Source organism: Cyanistes caeruleus, chromosome Z (genome assembly GCF_971803275.1).
Source record: "Cyanistes caeruleus chromosome Z, bCyaCae1.hap1.1, whole genome shotgun sequence".
Lineage (NCBI taxonomy): Eukaryota > Metazoa > Chordata > Aves > Passeriformes > Paridae > Cyanistes > Cyanistes caeruleus.
The window spans coordinates 47,901,114-47,921,941 of NC_141732.1; the positions used below are offsets into that span (position 1 = coordinate 47,901,114).

Here is a 20,828-nt window from a genome sequence, read left to right on the forward strand (position 1 = left end):
AAAGGCTCAATGAAAGTGCTCTGGCAGGTGACCTGTGCTCTGTAAACTTTCTGATATCAATTAACATTGCAGCTCATTATAGCTGGTTGTGGCAGGGAGCCAGCATTTATATAACAGAGCCAAACAGAGAAACATAGAGAAGGAACTCAAAAGTCAGAGAAGTACAGAGGGTAAAAAGAATATTCAGTAACTATACAACTGACAATTCTGATTGCTAGAGGAACATGACATGCTTCAAGCAAAATTTATAACATCGTGAACTCTAAAAAAAGTCTTGCTCTCCCTTGAGTTGGAGATAGAGAACATCATCTGTTCAGACAGGACAGAAAAGAAAGTTTGTGTTCCTCTGCCAACACTTTGAAAGTGGGAGGTGGTGCAGTGGGTTTTTCAGGGGACTTTTGCAGGTATAGATTGCATGGACCAACATAGGAACATGAAAAGGAAGCTTCAGGTAAGCAAACTGGTTTGACAGAGAACTTGTTTGAGGGATTAGCAGACATTCTGGGTACTGAAAAGTGTCTCACGTAAGACTTTAATTCTGGCTGGTAACTGCAGCATTGAGATAACTGATAGCAAAGGCTGTCTTTAATATAACTGCACAGAGCAGGTTAGGTTTGAAAAGAGAAATGTGTATCAGTGTAGATTTGGGCCTATGCTTAAAGCAGCAACTTGTTACGAGGATGTGAGTTACAATGAAAATAGATCCTTGGTAGGCCTTTCAAGAATGGAACAGTTGATAGGTATGAAAAAGAGTAAATCAGTGTATAAAGGTGGAAAGCTGGTTAAGAAATACTGTCGGGAGGTTTGAGGAATAGGACAAAAATTGCACAAGTGGAACTTGTAACAGGAGATGGCAGAAGATGAATGAGGAGTCCCTGGAGGAAATACACGGAGAACTACACCAGAGTGAGAATGTATATTGCCCTAAACATACATTGAAGCAGAAGCACAAGAACCATTAATTTATGAAATAAATTTTGCATATCAGTCTACATTATTGTTTTGCAAAGAAGCAACAAAAAATGTCCTGGTTTCTGCTCAGGTAGAGTTAATTTCTACTCTAAAACTGGTCAGATTCAGTGTGAGAATAATGTTGATAACACACTGATATTTTGTTTGCTGCTAGGTGGTGTTTATACTAAGTTAAGGACTTTTTTATGTCTGGTGCTCTGCCAGTGAAGAGGATCAGCAAAAATAAAAAATCAGTGAAGAAGCCAGGACACCAGGACATGTGAACCCAAAATGGTCAAATAGATATTGGATGCTTCAGAATGTCATGCCTGATATGTAAACTGGAGAAGTTATGCGGAAGAGGGGTTGTTTGGGGTTAGAGATGGGGCTGAACATAGGCCAGAAGCTGAGCAACTGTATTGTGCATCTCTTGTTCTTCCTTGTTTTTCTTCCCCTCTTACTGTCTTTAACACCCTGATGACCATGGCAGAGCTTCTTTATGCTGAAAGCTCCCTAGCTCTTTTCACACTGGTGCTTTCCATGTAGGATTATATCATAAAACAACACCTTTTCTTTAGACCTACCTTTATACCACATGGAAAATGTTTAAAAAAACAGCTGTTCCTGAGGAACGCAAGAAGATTAAAGATAGCAGAAGAGAAAGAAAGAAAAAGCTCAGCAGCTGAGAAAGATATGTGGTCAACTGACAATTTTGAATCTGAAATTCCTTCTAAAATAAAACTTAAAAAAAATCAGATAGTTGAAAATGGATGTAGAGGGCACAGAAATAATATACAAAAAGCCTGACTTCACAAATGGTAAGATAAATATTAATGAACCATGTGATTTAGTCCCACAGAGTAACAAGACTCTCCCTAAATCTAAAGAAGCCTTTGCTGAAATGATAAGGGCAGGAAAGAAGTAAAGATGTCACTGGATTGAATGGATGAAGCAAGCATATTCAAGAATGAGAGTGTTCAGATAACAGTGACTGGGTTTCAGTAATTCTCTAGCAAGTCCAAGACTTTATAAGCAAGACTGACACAAAAACAGCAGGTAACATGAGCTTCTTGCTGACCTGGCTGGCAGCAATACAGGGATAATATTTTCAACAGGATGAACTATTCCTGAACTATTTCACGAGGGCAGAAGATACAAACAGACTGTCTCTCAAAATCAGGCATACAGAGTGTTTGTCTAGTGTTTTTAGTAGGGGAAAGGAAGAACAGTAGAATTTAAAAATATATCTATATTTATATCTATATGGTACTGTGATTGAACTCAGGAAATTCATAATGTCTGCTTACATTCCATTATGTTCTGCTTTGAGTTCCCTTCAATGTCTTTCTTGCAAAATACTGTTAAAAAGGCAGTCCAAGAATTTTTTTCCAAGGGTGCACCCAGAACCAGTATAATACACTGAAATTTATATTTATATTTATTTATAAATATGTTCATATTATAGATAAATTATATATAATGTATGTTTTGTATTTTATATTTATATTTATATTTATATTTATATTTATATTTATATTTATATTTATATTTATATTTATATTTATATTTGTATTTATCATGAGGGACCTGGAAAAGATCAAAATGTGGGTCAATGGGAATCTCATGCACAGTCAGAGCAACCCCTTGTTCCAACACAGGCTATGGGATGGACAGATGAGGAGCAGCCCTGGGGAGAAGGACTTGGGGGTGCTGGTGGATGGGAGGCTGGGCATGACCCAGCCATGGGCACTCACAGCCCAGAGAGCCAAACGTGTCCTGGGCTGCATCCAGAGCAGCGTGGGCAGCAGGGCCAGGGAGGGGATTCTGTCCCTCTGCTCTGCTCTGCTCTGCTCTGCTCTGCTCTGCTCTGCTCTGCTCTGCTCTGCTCTGCTGAGACCCCACCTGGAACCCTGCATCCAGTTCTGGAGTCCCAGCACAGGAAGGACATGGAACTGTTGGAGAGAGTCCAGAGAAGGCTATGAGGACGACAGGAGGGATGCAAAAATTCTCCTGTGTGGAAAGGCAGAGAGAACTGGCATTGTTCAGCCAGGAGAAGAGAGGGCTTTGGAATGACCTAACTGCAGCCTTCCAAGTACCTGAAGAGAGCCTACAAGAAAGATGGAGAGAGACTATTTATAAGAGCTTAGTTACAGGACTAAGGGAAATGGCTTCAAACTGAAAGTAGATTTAGATTAGATATTGGAGAAAAGTCTTAACTGTGAGGGTGGTGAGACCACCACAGGTTTCCCAGAGAAACTGTGGATGTGCCATCCCTGCAGGTGTTCAAGACCAGGTTGGATAGGACTCTGAGCAACTTGGTCTAGTTGAAGATGTCTCTGGCCATGGCAGGGGTGTGGGAAATACATGATCTTTAAAGTCCTTTCCAAGGCATTCTGATTCTAATCCTTTTTACTTAATATTTTGAGATCCTGAAACTGACCAATAATGTTTTTAGTAGCTCACTCACTCTTCTCTATTAAAATATGTTTTTTTTCACATCAGCATTCAGAGGCCCAAACATACAGGTGTTCCTCACTTAGAGTGGGGAGGCTCTAAACTCATGTTATACCCACAAAATCCTCGAAAACAACTATGTTAGATTCATGGAAGTATCAAATGATTCTGACTCAATGGAAGGAAAAATTCTATTCAAAGTGTTGGTATCATAAAAGTTATGATGTACATAGGCAAAATTAAAAGTATACACTTTGTATCTCCACCCTAACTGCATAGGTTTGTGTGCAGAATCCACATACTACAGAATGGCAACTCAATGAACTTCTCACAGTTTTCCTGAGTGAGAAGCTGGTGTCTTTGAACTTGCAGAAAATAATGAATTAAGACAGTACAGTTTGTTTCCTCATGGGAAGAGAAATTAACTTATTTGAGGTACCTCAAAATCTTTGTTCAGACCAGAACAATGTAAGCATTATAATTAAACAAACACACTTCCATACAATATAATTACAATATTACAAATCTGTGGATCTTCTGGGTGGTAATTAGATGTGCAGACCTCTGTGTGAGTTCTTCAAGTGTCTCCCAAAACTGTGGATGACTAAGACCTACTAACAGTTGGTTAGAATATACAATACATCAGCTTAGTCACGATTCTAATGGGTAATTGCACACTGAAGATAGAAATTTTCATGGACACAAATAGGTCTCGCTGTGCTTCTGGAGGTGTGACAGACCTACTTGGCAGATAGAGAATTCATCCTTTAATCAGTCTGACTCCTTTAATAGGTATTTAATTCACTCCAAATTGAATGGAAATGAGGGCACCTTCTCCATTTATTTCACGTGTGAATCTTTCTGATGAGTAGCTATATTACAGAACTGTACGATATATTTTCAAGAATTAGGGCCATATTATTATTTTCTTTTAAATATCTTAACTTTCATCCATAAAGGTTTATTGATTTTAAAATACTGGGTATTCCTGAGACTTTTACAAATTACTTCAGCAGTACTCTAAGTGGAAGATATAGTGGTACTGATAATTTCACCCTATTTTAAAGGAAGTGGAGATGCATTGTAAAATCAACCATTTAGAAGACCCTGTAGCTTGTTTCACGTGTTAATACTGAAGTGAAAAAATTAATCCTGTTCATTATACTACAAAATGTTTAACTTCATATTTGGTGCTAAAGGAAAGACATGCTTTTTTTGCTGCTGCTAGGAAAGCTTTGGGGAATGAAGTCCTGCTGCTGAGGCATTAAATAAATACTCAAGAAAAGGAATAAATTTGGAGAAAAAAAGTGAGGAGTAGAAGCTAAGGTATGAAACACTGGAGTGAGATAGTATTTTTTAAAAATACTGAAAAATATCAAGTGGGAGTGAATCCTAAATACTGGCATAAGTGAAGGTTTAGAAGAAATGGACTGTATTAAGGTGATGAAACTCAGAAAATTGACTATGCCAGGAAAAAAAAATGACGAATAAGTCTGCTCTGCAGAGGAGCTCATTAAGTTCCTTGTATGAGTTAAAGCTAATACTCATCACAATCCAAGCTATAACAAAACTTGTGTTAGGTCATGGCAAAACTGTTTCAAATCAAAGGTGTACTAACTTGAAGAAATTTGTGACCTGGAGATCTGGGTAGACGAAAATAATCCATCTAGGTGTACAGTATTCTGATAAAGAAGTGTGATTTATTACTCCAAGTAAGAAGGATATATGGTATAAGCTACTAAAAGAAATAAATTGTAATTGCACTCTAATATTTTATGAAAATAGTACTCTGATGGGAATACAAGCTGAAATGAAGGAAAACGTCTCTTAATTAATCCTATCTAATGAAGAAACCATCATATTTTTTGCACATATAAGTGCAAAATAGCTTAGGAAGACCTCTGAAATCTTAAACTAGAAAATCTGGAAGCAGGGTGTGATGGAGGCTCCAGAGCTCCTCTGACCTTCTGAACTTGCAAGCTGCTCTGCTTCACATTTTGATATGACACACATGGCTGAAAAGGATCTTTCTGGGGACGTCACCATAACTGTATCTGAGTAAAGGACACTGAGGAGCCAGAGAGAAAGGGGAAGGGAATGCTGTCAGGCACATCTTGGACAATCTCTTGAGAGCCATAAAGGGTGCAGAGCAGGAGATTATATTATAGAAATGGGGAGAGAAATGTTTTTAGGTCACAGGTTAATATGTTTTAAGGCCAGGGTGGTATTACAGTGGTGGGGGTAGGCATGCAGGGAATGAAGATAAGAGCACAACAGAGTTACCTAGGGAGGGCAGCTTGTTTAGATGTCCCTGTATAGGCCTGTGTTTAGCATACTAAAGCTAGGGAATAAATGACCTTATAATTGCCTCACCAAGCCCACTACTTCTGTCTAAGACGTTTCTCAAATTAAAGGCTTCAAATAAGGGTGAATCTTTCCTGTGTGACAGCATATTCCTTCTGATGGCTGATTCTCCAACCTTTTCCACCACAGTCCAAGCTGGGGTCTGTGATCCCAGGAGGCGCTGTGGGCTACATTTTAAGAGGATCTCAAGGACATTCTCAATGCGCTTCAGCTAAAAATAGACCTAAACGTGTCCCATTTAAAAAATAAATCACTTGTTTGTGAGGATTTGAGAACTTGCCTGTGTCACAAAGAGACAGTAATACCAGCTTTGCCTCATTAATGCTAATTCTAGCTTACAACTCTGAAAAAACCACCGAACTGCAAGAACTGGTAGTTCTTGACAATAACAAAAACTGGTATCCCCCACCAGTAAGGCTATGGTGCAATATCTGTAGACATAATGACTTGCAGACCTTTTAACCTTTTTCATGAACTCGATAGAGATGTTCTAATATTCCACCCAACCAATGCAAAAGACATCTGCATTGACACCCTTCCACACATGGGTCACCTTTAATGGATTAGAGAAAGCTCTGGCCCTTTCAGACATACTGAATTAATTTCAGATTGCTGATGGGAGCATGACTTACACTAAGTCTGACCTATCACCAATTGGATGCATTGAAAAACGTTGATTTTTTATCCTTTGTAGTTTAGCTGTGAAATGGAGCAAAACAGATGACAATACCACATTTACCAAATAAATATTAAAATAATAACAGATGATTCATCACAGAAACACAGATCAAGCTGACACAGAAGAAAGAAAAAGAAAGAGAAAAAAAAACCCCAAACCTATGCAATAGTAGAGGCCAGAATAACTCATACAACGTTTGCCTTTTTGGTCAGGTATCAGAACCACTCAGATGGTTTCCTATCTTTTCTTGCAAATCACACAGGCTTGAAGTGATAAAGGGAGATTGCTGGGGTGAAATTGTGTGCTATTCCTAGAGCCATCTGCTTTCTCTTCTTTTTTTTTTTTTTTTTCCTTTATTTTGTGGAATTCAGCTGTTCTTTGTTGCACAGAAATAAAAGTCCAGTTTTGAAAATATTCATGAACAAAGCTGTAAAAATTGCCTGTAATTTCCTCTATTTTCAACCATCTGGTTTTCATTGCTTTGATTCTCTCTTCCCTAGTCCATACATGTTTACCAAATCTTTTCAACACGCATTGACCAAATTATTGAGCAGTTATAATTAATAACAGAGTTACAACATTCTCTTTCACCCCTTTGGTAGAGCTAGTTGGCTCACCATGAGGTGCTCATGCTGTTGCTCTTATAAACAAGAGCAATTATATCTGATTAGATGATGACTGCCTCGGTAATTAGGGCTGTGGAGGCTGAGGAAAAGGCACATTTTGGGCGTGAGTAGTTTTGTTGTTGAAGACAGCCAAGCTAACATTGAAACAGGGTTCTTCTAATTGTTTTCTTGGTAATTTAGAATACAAACATAGCAATTAGCAAAACTGAGTGATCTTCCCTTTTGTTTTTTTTTCACTTAGAGAAGAAACTTCTAGACATTGAACAGCTATTCTGAGCTTACTTCTGGAAGACCGTACTCTGCTCAGTTATTGCTATGTAATTCTTCAAGTGGTACAGCTTGACTGACACAAATGAAGTAACTGAACAACTGAATTAAAATTACCATAGTCTTCATTCCTCTCTTTCCTGCAGAAAGCATGCTGGCTCTCCTAGTACACCAAAACAAGCTATTTCCTTTTCCTAGAAATATTAAACTAAGTTAATGACAACAAATTTTGCTCTGTAACTATTGTGTTGAAAGTCAGTTATTAGCTCCCAACTTATCAATCAGCTCTGCAGTGTTTCCCATTTTCTTAATTCAGTTCAAAATTGGAAATTTTGTTACATTGTTTTCCAGGAGAAAAGGGTCTGGACTCTTTTTCTGCTATTGTTCTTGAAGCAATAAGCAAAAAACTCTCTACAAAATCTGAAACCCCAGGAGACTCAATTGGGATTTGAATATAGAGGAAATATTCCAATTTTTAGTGTGCAACTCTTCCTGATTTTTAATCTTTCTTCTGTAAGAATTTTAAATATGGTATTTTTCTGACTCCATACAGCTGTGAATATCTGAAGACAGATTTCTGTGGTTTAGTTTTTGTCTCTCTTCCATGTACTCAGAATAGTACTGTGCTGATATATTAAGCCAGAATTCCAAAGAAAATTTCAAAGCATTCTCAGCAGCTGCACAAGCACCATTACCTCTCAATGTTTTCATAAATGTGAAGTATATTGCCAGTATATTCTACCTTTTACCATATTCTGTTCCAACACAGACCAGGGCAATTAGGGATTGAAAAGGTTGATGATACTATAGGTTAATTTCAAGTATTAAGTGAGTAATGAAGTTTTCTAGTCTATCCACATATAATTCAGTAAGGAGCAAAATGAACAGCAACAGTGCAGATCCTTTTAGTATCATTCTTCTAAAGTGTCCGAAAGAAAAAAGATGGAACAAAACCAGAATGAAATTACTCTTCGCCTACTACTGCAACAATATTCTTGAGGTCCATGTCTTCTAACCCTCCAGAAAGGCTGATGAGATTCTGTAGTTCAGTGCTTTTGTCCATCTATAGTAAAACAACTAAAATAATTGTTTACAGCTTACATGACTAACCCTTTGAGAGGCTGCAGAGTAGCCTTACATGTAACCAAAAATGCCTGTAGCAGAAGCAACATTAAGCTTTGAAGTTTTAACATTTAAATGTTCTCCCTCTACAGCTAAGCAAGATCTTTAACTGTACTAAATTTTAGACATAAACATTAAATTCTAAGCACACTGGGCTATTTAGGTTCAAGAAATGCCACTGGAATCATTTGTCTAAATATATTAGGAGAGAATTTTTATTCTTTTGGGCAAGAATTCTCAGCCTTTTCTTCATGCTATGGACAATATTTCCTTGTCTACCAAGACATTCATCACCATCTCAGTTGCCTTTTCAGTGGAATGCCTCCTCTACCCACAACAACTGCATGCTCCAGCAGTCACTTACACATAAAGAATATTTTAGGAAAGTGGTTTTTATAATTTAGGCTTCTGTTAACGCACTTAGGCAGCTGGAAAGCAGAGAGAAGAGCCAGCACTATGAGACCAGCCAGCTCTCTCTATAAGTCATCAGCAAGAGCTCTGGGAAGTATCAATGGTTCACAGATTTTGGAAACTCCTGTAGAAGAGATCTAAGTTCACAGCCACAGTGTATTATAATTTTTGGACTTGTCAGTGGGTAGAAATGCCTTCATCAGCATACATAAGGACATGATTTTAGCCTTAATTTCCATCAGACTCCTGGATCAAAATTTCTTGAATTAGAATTCTGAAGTATCTTATGATTTAAGCAAGGAGAAAAATCTTAATTTAAACAAATAATCCTTTATTTTTTCCTTTTTAAAAAAGTATTGAAGTGGCTGTAAATAATGATTATAAAGAAAATTTTTTTACACACTATCTGTTTCATTAATATACCATTGTATTTATACCAACTATTGGTATTTGTTGCACTTCAGAAACTTGGAGGAAATAAGGTAATTATCCCATCACAGCCTGCCTGGGAGACACATCAACTTGTCTTGTTGACTCTCTTCCCATTAGCCCTGCTGCCTTTCAGTCTGCAGGCCTGCTTGTTCTGACCAGAGGAACTGTTTTGCAGAATAATGTGCTGTTCTTCATCCTGGGCCTGCAGACAGGCAATTTCCTCCAGACTGAGGGGGCTTCAGAAGAGAAGTTGTATATACAGGGGAGAAAGTAATTTCCCCTTTCCTCAGGTGCAGCCCTAGGGGTGGATTAAAGCTGCTTAGTCTTCTCCCTCTGCATCAATCCCCTTTCACCTCTGCTTCACAGACTGATTCTCACCTGCAGCATGAGCCTCCTGTAATTCATGGAGGGCAATGCATGCTTATGGCTGCCTTAAACTAGATCCACTCTGGTTAGCAAGGTGACCACAGCACTATAGATAGTCACACAGATTAATTCAAGAAGTATTTATGCAATTACTCAGGTTGCTTTTATAAAAGAAGTCCCATAAATACTGGCCTACATGAGTGTGCTTTTTTTTTTCTTAACTACTGACTACTTATTTTTCATGTCAGAATTTGTGGTTGATCAATACTCTACCATGCACTCTCAGCAACAGAGATGTTTCTACCTATGAATTACAACAGGACCTTTACCTACGAAGAATTTTTCAAACATTTATATAATATTTGTGTGTTATTTTCAGCAATAAAGAAAATTAAACAAAGTTAGGGTTGAAGTATCCTCATACACAATATTTGTAATGCTTTGGTAAAGAAATTTCAATCTATTTGTCACAAATTCAAAATCCTGATTACCAACCAAACATTATTTTTGTCCTTATTGTTATTTCATGCTGGTCCTCTTTCATCTTTAATGTAAACTGTCTCTGTGTATCCCAAATTTACTATTATCCATAACAACACACCCCTCTGTAGCCTGTTGTCATACAAGTCATACATACATCTATCAATAAATGCTCTAAGGTAGATCAACCACCTGGATAATGCTGAGTGCTTTAAATAGTCCAGAGTTATACAACAATGTATTTAAAATCTGCTGCAGTGTCACAATGGAGTAAATGCACCTGTGTACAGCTGGGAAAAAACCAATATATATACAGTACATTTTATAGACTTGACAGGCCATATTTAAATAAGCCATAAGAATGTCATAACAGCTATTTTCTGTTATCGAGGGTTCAGGTGTGAATCTCTGCAGAGAAATACCTTCTGTTTCTAGGGTCAGGATTTTGGAAACTGCCTGAGGCTAGAGACAAGCAGGTTCTGAAAAATCTTTCTGAGAGGGGATGTTGAAAAAGTCTCTTTAAACTTGACAAAACTCTGGGCAAAGTTAAGCTAATTCATAAACTGTCTACTTGTAGGACTTGAAGAGGCAAACTGTCTGAATTTTGCCCTTTGGTCTTACTGCTGTTTTGTACTTCCTCCTCAATACGACTGTGGCAGGAAGAGGATGCAAGCCCCTGCATCTGAGAAAGGTATGCTTGAGGCAGTGTGTATCTCCAGAGTGAAAGAGTTTGGGGTCACTTAAAATTATGCCTACCTTGGGGGGCAAGGGTCCAGGCTACAGGCCTTCAGCAGCTGTGGAGGACGACGGCTGCTAACACACAGTGCTTCGTCTGCAAGCTCCCTAGTTTGTTTGTTCAGACAGGTCACCACAGCCTCCTGGACACCTGCACACAACAAATAATGGTCACAGCCAGCTCTCTGTACCTGCAGGGGAAGCCAGGGTCAGGGGTGGCCCCAACAGGACCAGCAGGTCTGCAGCAGATGATGACACCCAGCTGGGGCTGGCAGCTCTGGGGCTGCAGTCCCAGCTCTAGACTTGCCATTGCTCTCAGTCTCTCTGAAAGGTTTCCTAGTGCTGCAGTGAAGAGTCCATGGCTTCATTCACTGGACAGAAAATTGTCCAGTGCTCTCATGTTTTCATTTTGCACAAAGTGCAATGAGGTGCTTTATTTTCCAGGCCAAGCAGGCTAAGGTGTGAAGATGGCCATGGATTTCATTTTAATCAATATGATTTCTACACATCCAAAAGCAGAATAAAACATGGTCAGACAATTCAGCTGTTCTCAGTTTACTCTTCTGCATCCATGGGCCTGCATCCAAACTAAACCTGCAGGGATGTCTGAGAGCTGGGAAAGGATAGGTTAGAGAGAACTGGGAAAGAACAGTCACTGTAGGGACTAAGAGAAACTGGAAGATTTGGTTATTATGGTTTAACTCAGAAATTCCTTGTTAAATCCAAAATCCTTATATAATCTATGGCATACCAATTACTCTCATTTTTCCTATGACTAGGGGCATCACAGGTTTTTTGGATCATAAGGTTAGAAAGCTAGAACATCAGGGATTGCAACATTACGTGCCAAGGGAACAGGACTGGATGAGACAGAACCTATTTCCCCACAAATAAAAGGGGTCTGAGGGGGGTCTGAGGATAATAATCTGCCTGACCTTCCTGAGAATCTAATCCACAGTGGTTCAAATACAATGAAAATATGTTTCTTACATTCATTCCTGCGTTCTGAGTTAGGAAAAGATTAGCTAAACTCCCAACAATTAAATTATAGTTTCAAAAACAACACTTTCCCAAAACATCTCACAATTTTTTAAGACATTAATGTGAAGGGAAAAAACCCAAACCAAAACAAAGTGTTGTAAGACCTTAAAGACCACCCAAAACAGTGTCACAGAGATAACATTATCTTTTGGTGTTTCTAATGCCAGAGCACATGCCATTAGGCAAAAAATTACTTCATATCCTTCAAGAGGACCAAAGTGCTGATCACAGTTCCTATATTCCTGACATTATTCACAGATTCATTCTCCTTAATCTCAGTACAGGTTGAGGGCCCCAGATAAGAGGACTGTTAACCATTTTTTTGGCTGCTATGTGTGTAAGCCTATTAAGGTCATGGCTATGACCATGCAGTGTGTCTCCCATATCCCAGGTATTGAAAAAAATAAAGAAATCGGACAGTTTTGGACATGGACACCAACATCAAAACTACCAAAGTCCCTGTAGCCAGCCAATGCTGTTGGGCATTTCCCTCTTTACAAAGTGGCCCCATATTTTCAATTTTAAGTCAGTTCTCAAAAGACTTAAGAAAAAATGTAAAAGGGATAGCCTGTTGAGCAAAAGGTAGTGATTTATATCTAGGAAAATCAACTTAAAAAACTTATGTATATGAACAAGATGTTCACTTCCCTGTCATGTTCATTATTTTTCTAGCTCAATCATTTCTTTGTTGAGCATATAATCACATTGTGTGCAGAAAACACAGGCATATGGATTCTCCAGAAGGGAATACTCCAGGCTGAAGAACAGAGGTGGTTGTCTACCTGATGGGAAATGGCACTGTGTTCAGATTACTGGTCTCTGTTTTGGATGGAACATCTGTGCAGGACTGACATCAAGACCAATTTGATGAAGCCAGGAAAAAGGACTGCTGATCCAGAGGTACGGAAACCATGAAAGTATTTTTCCAAACTCTATGGAAAGAAACCACTGATTTCTGCCACATGCTGGTTGACATGTTCCCGTTTCTTAGGCATACAGCTCACTCACTTTCTGTATGTCCTTCTAAGATAAAATTTTGTAAACTGAGTATACATCCAGAGTTTCAGTTTCTCCTCTCTGAAGGATGTTACTAATGAGCTCTCAACTAATTACTATCAACTTAACACTTTTCTATTGTCTGTTTCAATGTTGACTACTGAAAAGTGATGTGACTATGAAAGTGACTATGAGGGCTGAATTCAACCTTTTCTCCATTTCTCATGCTGATGGTTTAATGTTACCAGATTCATGTAGCCAACCTCTGATACTACTGTTCTTCAGTTTTCAGTACCTAGCCAGCCTTAAACCTCCCACTAAGTTCATTCCTCATGCTTATTTCTCTCATCTAAGTCATCTCTGATTGAAATTCCAATAATTCTTGTCCATACTACAGGCATTCTATTCTATTAAAATTTGGTTTTATCTTTAAAAGGTCCTAGTAGGACCAGAAACCTTGCCTGACAGCATAGCTATCAAAGAAAAGGGTTCCTGTCTGAATATGGCTGCTAGAATGTTTATTAACAATTTTTGGCTTTAATAGCTTGTGCCAGGAATTAAAAAAAAAAAAAAAAAAAAAAAAAAAAAAAAAAAAATAATCTGGCTGGCTCCAGCAGTAAAAAATGTGATCATAATCACTTTCTTCAGCTTCTTCTTGAATCTCACACTAGTGTGTCCTAGAATAATGATAACAGCTGCCTCTCTATTTTTGATAGGTCAATGGGGCAAATGGTTATAAGTTTTTAAATTAGGGTGGGTCACTGAACACTTAGAGAATATAGAAACTTTTGATCATAAATCAGAAGTTCCACAGCACAGAGATAATTAAAAAAGATATATGATTTCGGGAAGTTCATTTGCGAAGTGATTGAATTCAAAACATTAGTTACTGTACAATATTATTAGAAAAAAAGCTGTCTGCTTTAAAATTTCTCTCCTTGGGAAAAAAAAAAAAAGTTCTCAATAGGAAATAGAATATAAAAATGTGTAATGGTGGGATGTGAATCTAGGTAGTTTAAGTTCACTTTCAAAACACCATCAAATGAGAATTTCTGTGTTTATATCTACCAGGATAGAATAATTGTTACATGACACTTGATGACAGCTCTGGGAAATGAAGCCACCACCAGCAGACTATATGACTAACTCATTCCTTCTGGTTGCTGCTTCTGGGAGGTGAAAGGTTATTTCTGCATCTATCCAGTTTCTTCTCCCAGGACTCTAAAACAAATAAAATTAGTTTGACCAGTCTTGCACCTATGGCTACAAAAATATCTGACTTAGCATCTGCTAATCTGGAAAATTTGGAGTTAATATCAGACAGAGAGAAATCTTGACTAAAAAGCTTTGCTGACAATTGAAAGAGATTAAATTTATAAAGAAAAATGTCTCCCACAAATCAGTATCTGTGAGTTACATTTGAAAAATACAAGCATAAGCTCCATATTGTCAGAAATTATTTTATTTCATGAGGATGCTTCTAGGAACTGTTCAGGTTTTGGCAGTCACAGTAAAAGTGTAATAAATTGTTATTGCTTGCCAATAACCTCATGACATATAGTGCTGTCACATCAGTGTTTGCCACCACTTAGCCTACACTAGTGTCACTTTTTTTTTTGTGTAGGAAATAAAGCAAAAGTGTCAATGGTCTGACAGCTGTGAACTGCTCTAAACAATGAAGACCACCAGCAAGCTTTAAGTAAGCACAGAAAACCTTTGCATTGTTTTCTTCTTATCATGGTTTTCAAGATTATCTGTGAATCTATAGAGATTATTAACTTCCAAAATGCTGAGTTGTTTGCAGTTCTACAGTATGTATTTTGTATTTTTCCATAGTAATTCTTTCTTAAATCACCTGAAAGTTGAAAAGTAAAAAGACAAGAGCTGGAAAAATTTAGGTTTAATTTGAAAAAATACTGGACTGGACATATTTCTCAGAACTAATTAGATAAAATGATGGGGAGAAAAAAGGATGTCAGAAATGTGTGTTAATGGTGTATAATATGTGCAACCTGAGAACTTGATTGACTTTGAGCAACTACAGTTGCCAAGCCTTGTTTTAGACAACTACATCATTAGTGCCATTTTGCCATAAGTTTTCTTTTGCAGTGGGATTGGAGCTGATGTCTCTTACTGACAGGAGTTAGGGAACAGCTGAGCCCTTAAAATATCCATTATTTATTCCATCTGCTATGGGAGGGCAATTTATTTCCACATGTTTTTGCTTACACAGAGCAAACCAATAGATAAGAACTAAACATTTGTTTGTTAGCATGTACCACCAGACCCCTTTAACATTAAGCTTTATTTAGTGATTGCCTTTGGGTGATCAGCTGACAAAGGAAACAGAAATATATGATAAACTGAGCACTCTTCATGACAGTCTGAGCACAGATCTGGAAGTCCTGGGCTAAATTATGTTGTGCTAATGGGATTTTTTCACATTTCTTATCCATATCGTTTCAAATATGTTTGATCTCAACAGTCTTAAAGTTTTGTTTCCTTCCTAAATGATTTCTAACTAGCCATAGCAAAACAGCATGTCTATGGGTATTAAGTGCCAAGCCTACCTGAAGAAGAAAAGTAAATCCAGCACAGAAGCGTTCTGCACTTACCTCCTCCACAGGACTCTGAGCACTCTGTAAAGCCTTCATATTCCCAATCATAGAGCTCATCGAACTCCTGCAAGCTGCCATACAAAAGCTGAGTCTCCTCTGGGGTGTAGTCAGTTGCCTCCCCACTGCAGGGACCACTGTAACAGGCTCTCTGAGACACAGGTTTGGGGCCTTCACATTCGTCGATGGGCAGATCAGCCACAGACTGAGAGAAAGAGAGGAGCACCTGACATTTCACAAGCCGCATCTGGCTGCCTACTCCACAGGTGACACTACAGGTGGACCAAGCCTCAGGAATAAACCTGTGACAGGAATAGAGCATGGCAAGTTATGGCCACAAATTTCCAGGAAAGCAAAAGCAGGATAGTCTTACCCAGGCCAGATTTTATTTAAGAAAAAACAAGTACTTCATCTCATCATATGTTTATTTAAAAACACACATAGGAGGTTCCATTGACAAGTCTCATGTCCAAGAGAAAAGACAAACCCTTGTAACACCCACCTTGATCCTAAAACTTCTCAGTGCAAGGCATCCAGCAATCTCCCAATGTGCCCAATGAACATGATGATCTTTCTAGCTACCTTTTGCAAGTATTCAACCTGGATAATCTTTGCCTTGGTTGTTAATTCTTTTTTTTGCTAGTAAGTATTGAGCAGGCTGCTGTTATAGGTAACTGCAGGACTACATGGAAAATAATTTCAATTATTATTCTTGTGTCACAGCAACTGTTTTTAAGCTTTAATTTGAAGCTAGCAAAAGGTGAAGAGAATTCATGATCTCTTCACCTTTTTTTTCCCTTTCTTTAAATTTTAAACTTTAAATTAAAAATTTTAAAAATTTAAATACATTTTTAAAGTCTATTTCCCTAAGACATTTAACTTTCTCTCATTAAAAAATAAACAATTAACGATAGTGTTTAATTTCTATTGTGGATTTGTTTTTCTGTTGCACTTGTCTTGCTGATCAGTAACCCTTATATGCTCCAAATTTTTCCTTCTGAAAATCCATTATTATTTTATTAAAAGCACTTTGCAGCTGTCCTTGCAATAAAACAGACTGAATTCCATCTCTCATTATTTTCCTCAACAATTTCAATAATTTCTCAGTTTCTCTGTGATGTCACTGCTTTTTCAATGTCAGTGCTAGAAACTGGACAAGCATTTTAATCAAAGTTATCAAGCCTAAGATTCACATTCAACTCTATACCACATCGCTACTACTTTGCTGCAGTAATGTAACACATCTTGTTTTGCTGAGCTCATGTTGAACTGAGACCTTAATCTATCCAGAAGCAATAGTTGCAGGGCACTCCATAACCTGCAATCCCTATGCTTTCATACCTGATGTCAGTGGTATTGGAGCACTACAAGTATGAATACAGTGTAATTTAGATAGCTTTATCTGACTTCTCCATTGGCCATTCTTCCAAACTTTCTGCCACAGGCAAATTCTAAGGCAAGGGTTGTAATACTTCAAGGAGTAGAACAAAAGAATGAATAGTTGGATCTGGCACTGATCCTCACTGAACCTCACAGAAACAATCCTAGTTGACAACATTCCCTCATTATCAGTGTTTGGAATCTGTCTGCTTCTGCAAACTCAGCTTTTGTGGTGTATTTTTCATGGAAACCTGGCTATCACTGACAGTATTCCTCTTCCTTTAGTCTTTATTTTGATAGGCCACACCAGAGTTGGACAGCTTTGCCCAGGGCTGAAGGCAGTACACCTGTAGGTTTCTACTATTGTCTAGGGCTCTAGCAAACTCATTCCTTACCTTGGAAATCCCATGAGCAGTTTTGATAGGAAGGGAAATTTGGGATCAGCATATCTGAAAATATTTTTACACTCTTCTCTCTTCCATCCACTACCTTTCTCTAGTTGACAAAAGGACTTTCCCTCCAAGTCAAAGTTAAAAAAAATCCAAAGCCTAAAAGGTAAGCTAGTGTTTTCCCAGGTATATGTACCAGGAATCCTGACTAGAACATCACAGTCTTTTGGAGCAGGGAGTAAAAAGCATCTCTTTACCCACTTTTTGTAGGTCTTTATAACATCTTGTTATAAACCTGACATCTACTAGTAGCACTATACACAGAAAGTAACAGAAAGGAAAGAAATTTATTACAAGTATTATTGTAAAATTTGAAAATATTTATCATGCTGCTACAAGACTGCAGAATTCTTTAATGAGAAAAGCTTTTGGGAAACTACTGATACAAACTGATTACATTTTTTTACTCTTAAGACATTTTAACTTAAAATACAAGTCTTGTTCCCAAGATGATATCTTTAATTTTGAGAGGGTCATACTCTTTAGCACTACAGGCGGGCCACTCTAAGACTGCAGCTGCTGTAATTCTATTTTGATATGGAAAAGCTCCTGTCAGAGATTAAGCGGTTTGCATCAGCTACTGTGACTTAGATATTTTGACTAGTTGAAATGTACAGCTTCTTAACCTGGCAAACTGAAAGGTAGAAACTCCAGTCAGATTATGGGAAAAAATGGTCCTGCTCTTCATCAGAAGCTTATAGTTTTGAACACTGTAAATTGTTGTGTAATTTCGCTTTGTTGGAGACCTGCTGTACTCCAAACCAAAAGGGAAGATAATCTGCAAGGTATTAAAACTATTAATTCAGAAAAACAGAGATACTTCAAATACTTGGAATATTTGCACATGATGTGTATCATACGTACAAACATGGGAAAAAAGGGAGAGGACACAGAAGAAGACTGGATCCTTTTTGAAATGAGGTTTGATCTATAAATGCCATGTATTACATTTTTTCACCTGAGTCAGCAATTCATAATGAATAAACACAACACCTTCAGGAAATGGTATTTTTGCTGCTGTCTAGCTAAGTTTCTACATTTTAAGTGCTAACTTTGGAAATGTGATTTAATTCTATTTAATTCTAATTTAATGTTAACTGAGAAAGAGAAAATTAGAAGAATCAAAAGAGTTAAAAGAAGAAAAAAGAGGAGAAACTCAAGAAAACCCTGCAAAGAAATCTCCATATAGTAATTGCCATTAAAAATGAAACATTTATGTAATATGAATGTATAAGATAAATATACAATATTTCTGAATTTTCCATCATCCTAACATCAAAAATTACAAAGACTTTTAAATATCTTTGTGTTGCCATTAATGACAAGTGTTGCCAAATGGTGAGAACATACCGCAAAAAGTATATGAATGAAAAGGGGACAGTTTATAGATTTGAAGTTATTTGTCCTGCATATAGCTCATCTTCCAATGCTCAGCATTAGGCATTTCTGTATGCTAACCTCTGACCTGCTTGGAAAATGGAAGCAGTGGAATAGATACACTGAAATTTTTTTAGAAAATGGGAAATGATTGAGGTGTTTCAGTTGTCATTCCATATTGCTTACTTAAATCCCACTGTAATAATCATCCCTCTAATAACAATAAACAAGACAAATGCAATAACTCATTCCTTCAGCTAAGGACTGAAGCATATTCCCCTCCATACAGCAACATATACGTAACTGGGGAAGTCAGAAGAGAAATAAGAAGACAATGTCAATACTCAACAGTGGGAGACCTTTCACAGCAGGTCACAGTGGGTTCAGGGCGAGACCCACAGAGAACTCTGCTGAGTGTTTTGGATATTTTCAAAATTCTTGAATGTAGCAACAGCCTCTTCTGTTTAGGACTTGGGTTCCTACAATATGTATTATGATGAAAAACAAGTGTGTGCTTTGAGCTGTGTAGAAAAACAGCTGATTTTCTTCACTGCTACATAATTACATGTTGCCCTTAATTTTTATTGCTCAATGTTTTTTCATTTGTTGCATTTTATCTTCTTGCTTTGTTTGTTTGTTTGTTTTCAAGTACCATTGGTTAAATCCATGGCTTAGATAAAGCCTGAGGTTTTGAGACATGCACAAACCAGTGGGACTGAGTGTTCTAAAGCAGAGACAGCCATCTATTAAAGTACTAAACTCAGATACTACTGATGAAATTAAATGTTCAGTGGCTTCTTTGAAGGCTTGGGAATTTTATGTGATAGATCCAGAACTGAGCACAGACTTCCAGACTCCTTGTCTTGAGCTGAAATACAAACCCATCCTTTTCCTCCAGGTAATGCCACCTTCCCACAGGTTTTAATGCTCACATACACCACTAGGATTGTTGCTGGTGTCATTGTTCAGAGACATGAAACAGTGGTCATTAACACTTATCAATAAAATATCAGGCTCCATCTATAAGAGTATTACCAGTGGAGGCAGCTGCATAGGTCCAATTGCAATTAGAGTGATTATATTCTGTCCCTCTATAGTTTCTTTTAAGTAGCTTTAATTTGATTTTTTCTTCAGGTTTGTCTCTTCATCAGATGCTGTTGGTACTTTTCATTCACTGCTGCCTTTCTCCACAGGGAGGGTTAACTGTTTCTCTCCTGTATTGTTATTATGCATAAATCCTAAGTAGTTGTGACTGTGGGTCCTTGAATGAGTAGATAGAAATCATTACCTAATGTGTGCCTGCTTCATTGCTGACCTTCCCTTTGACCAGCCACAGATATCAGATCTGTTTCCCTATACCTTCTTCTTCCTCTTCACTACATGAATCTAAATAGTACAAACAGTGGCCCTGTAGATAAAGCTATACATGTTCTCACTATCTTTGTTTTTTTGCAATCCAACATTCATAACATGTTTTATTTTTAAAGTAAAGCCACAAAAGGAAGTTTGAAACTTACTAAGCTGTGAATAAGGTACAAAGAAAGGAAATAATGGAATATTTCCATTAATTTCCATTAATATTTCTGTTATTTCCATTAATAAATAATGGAAACTGGTCAACAAGGAAAATCAAATTAAAATAGTTTATGTGTCTTTAGAAGCATAGGCACCTACTGAAAAGGAGAAAGAGATACTGTATGCCCCTGCCACACTGGTCTGTCTGTCCGTATCCAATTCCCTGAGGGCTTTGTCACCTCTGCTAATGCATGTCAGGAATTTCCCGTTGTGTTTTATGGAACTGGCCCCATCACTATGATGGTGCCATCTGGTACCCAGATATTATTGTTTGCCCACTCCTCCGTCACTCAGCCATCCTCCAATCCTTCCCCCCTGGTTTATTTTTTTTTTTTAATGGCTAGCACCAGAGTTATTTATGGTAGTATGTTAAAATCTGGGCATGGTGTTAAAATACAAAAGCATTTTCAAAAGTTAGAGACAGAAATCTTTTAAAGAAACCCTGCACTAGTCCTTAACCAAATCCCACAATATACAGAAAACCCCATGCTTTTTTAATCATGACTGC

The 20,828-nt window shown here is 37.7% G+C and overlaps 1 protein-coding gene across 6 annotated transcripts in view; it reads right to left on the reverse strand.

The window, feature by feature from the left end:
* The window catches only part of ADAMTSL1 (ADAMTS like 1), a 417,470-nt gene that overhangs the window by 53,884 nt on the left and 342,758 nt on the right, over positions 1 to 20,828 (reverse strand). For all 6 annotated transcript variants that reach the window (XM_023943414.2, XM_023943413.2, XM_086867601.1 and 3 more), the window contains 2 exons: positions 15,540 to 15,841; positions 10,909 to 11,038 (listed from right to left, as the gene is read on the reverse strand). In XM_023943414.2, coding sequence (XP_023799182.2) covers positions 10,909 to 11,038; positions 15,540 to 15,841 — 432 coding nt within the window. The remainder of the gene's footprint in view (positions 1 to 10,908; positions 11,039 to 15,539; positions 15,842 to 20,828) is intronic.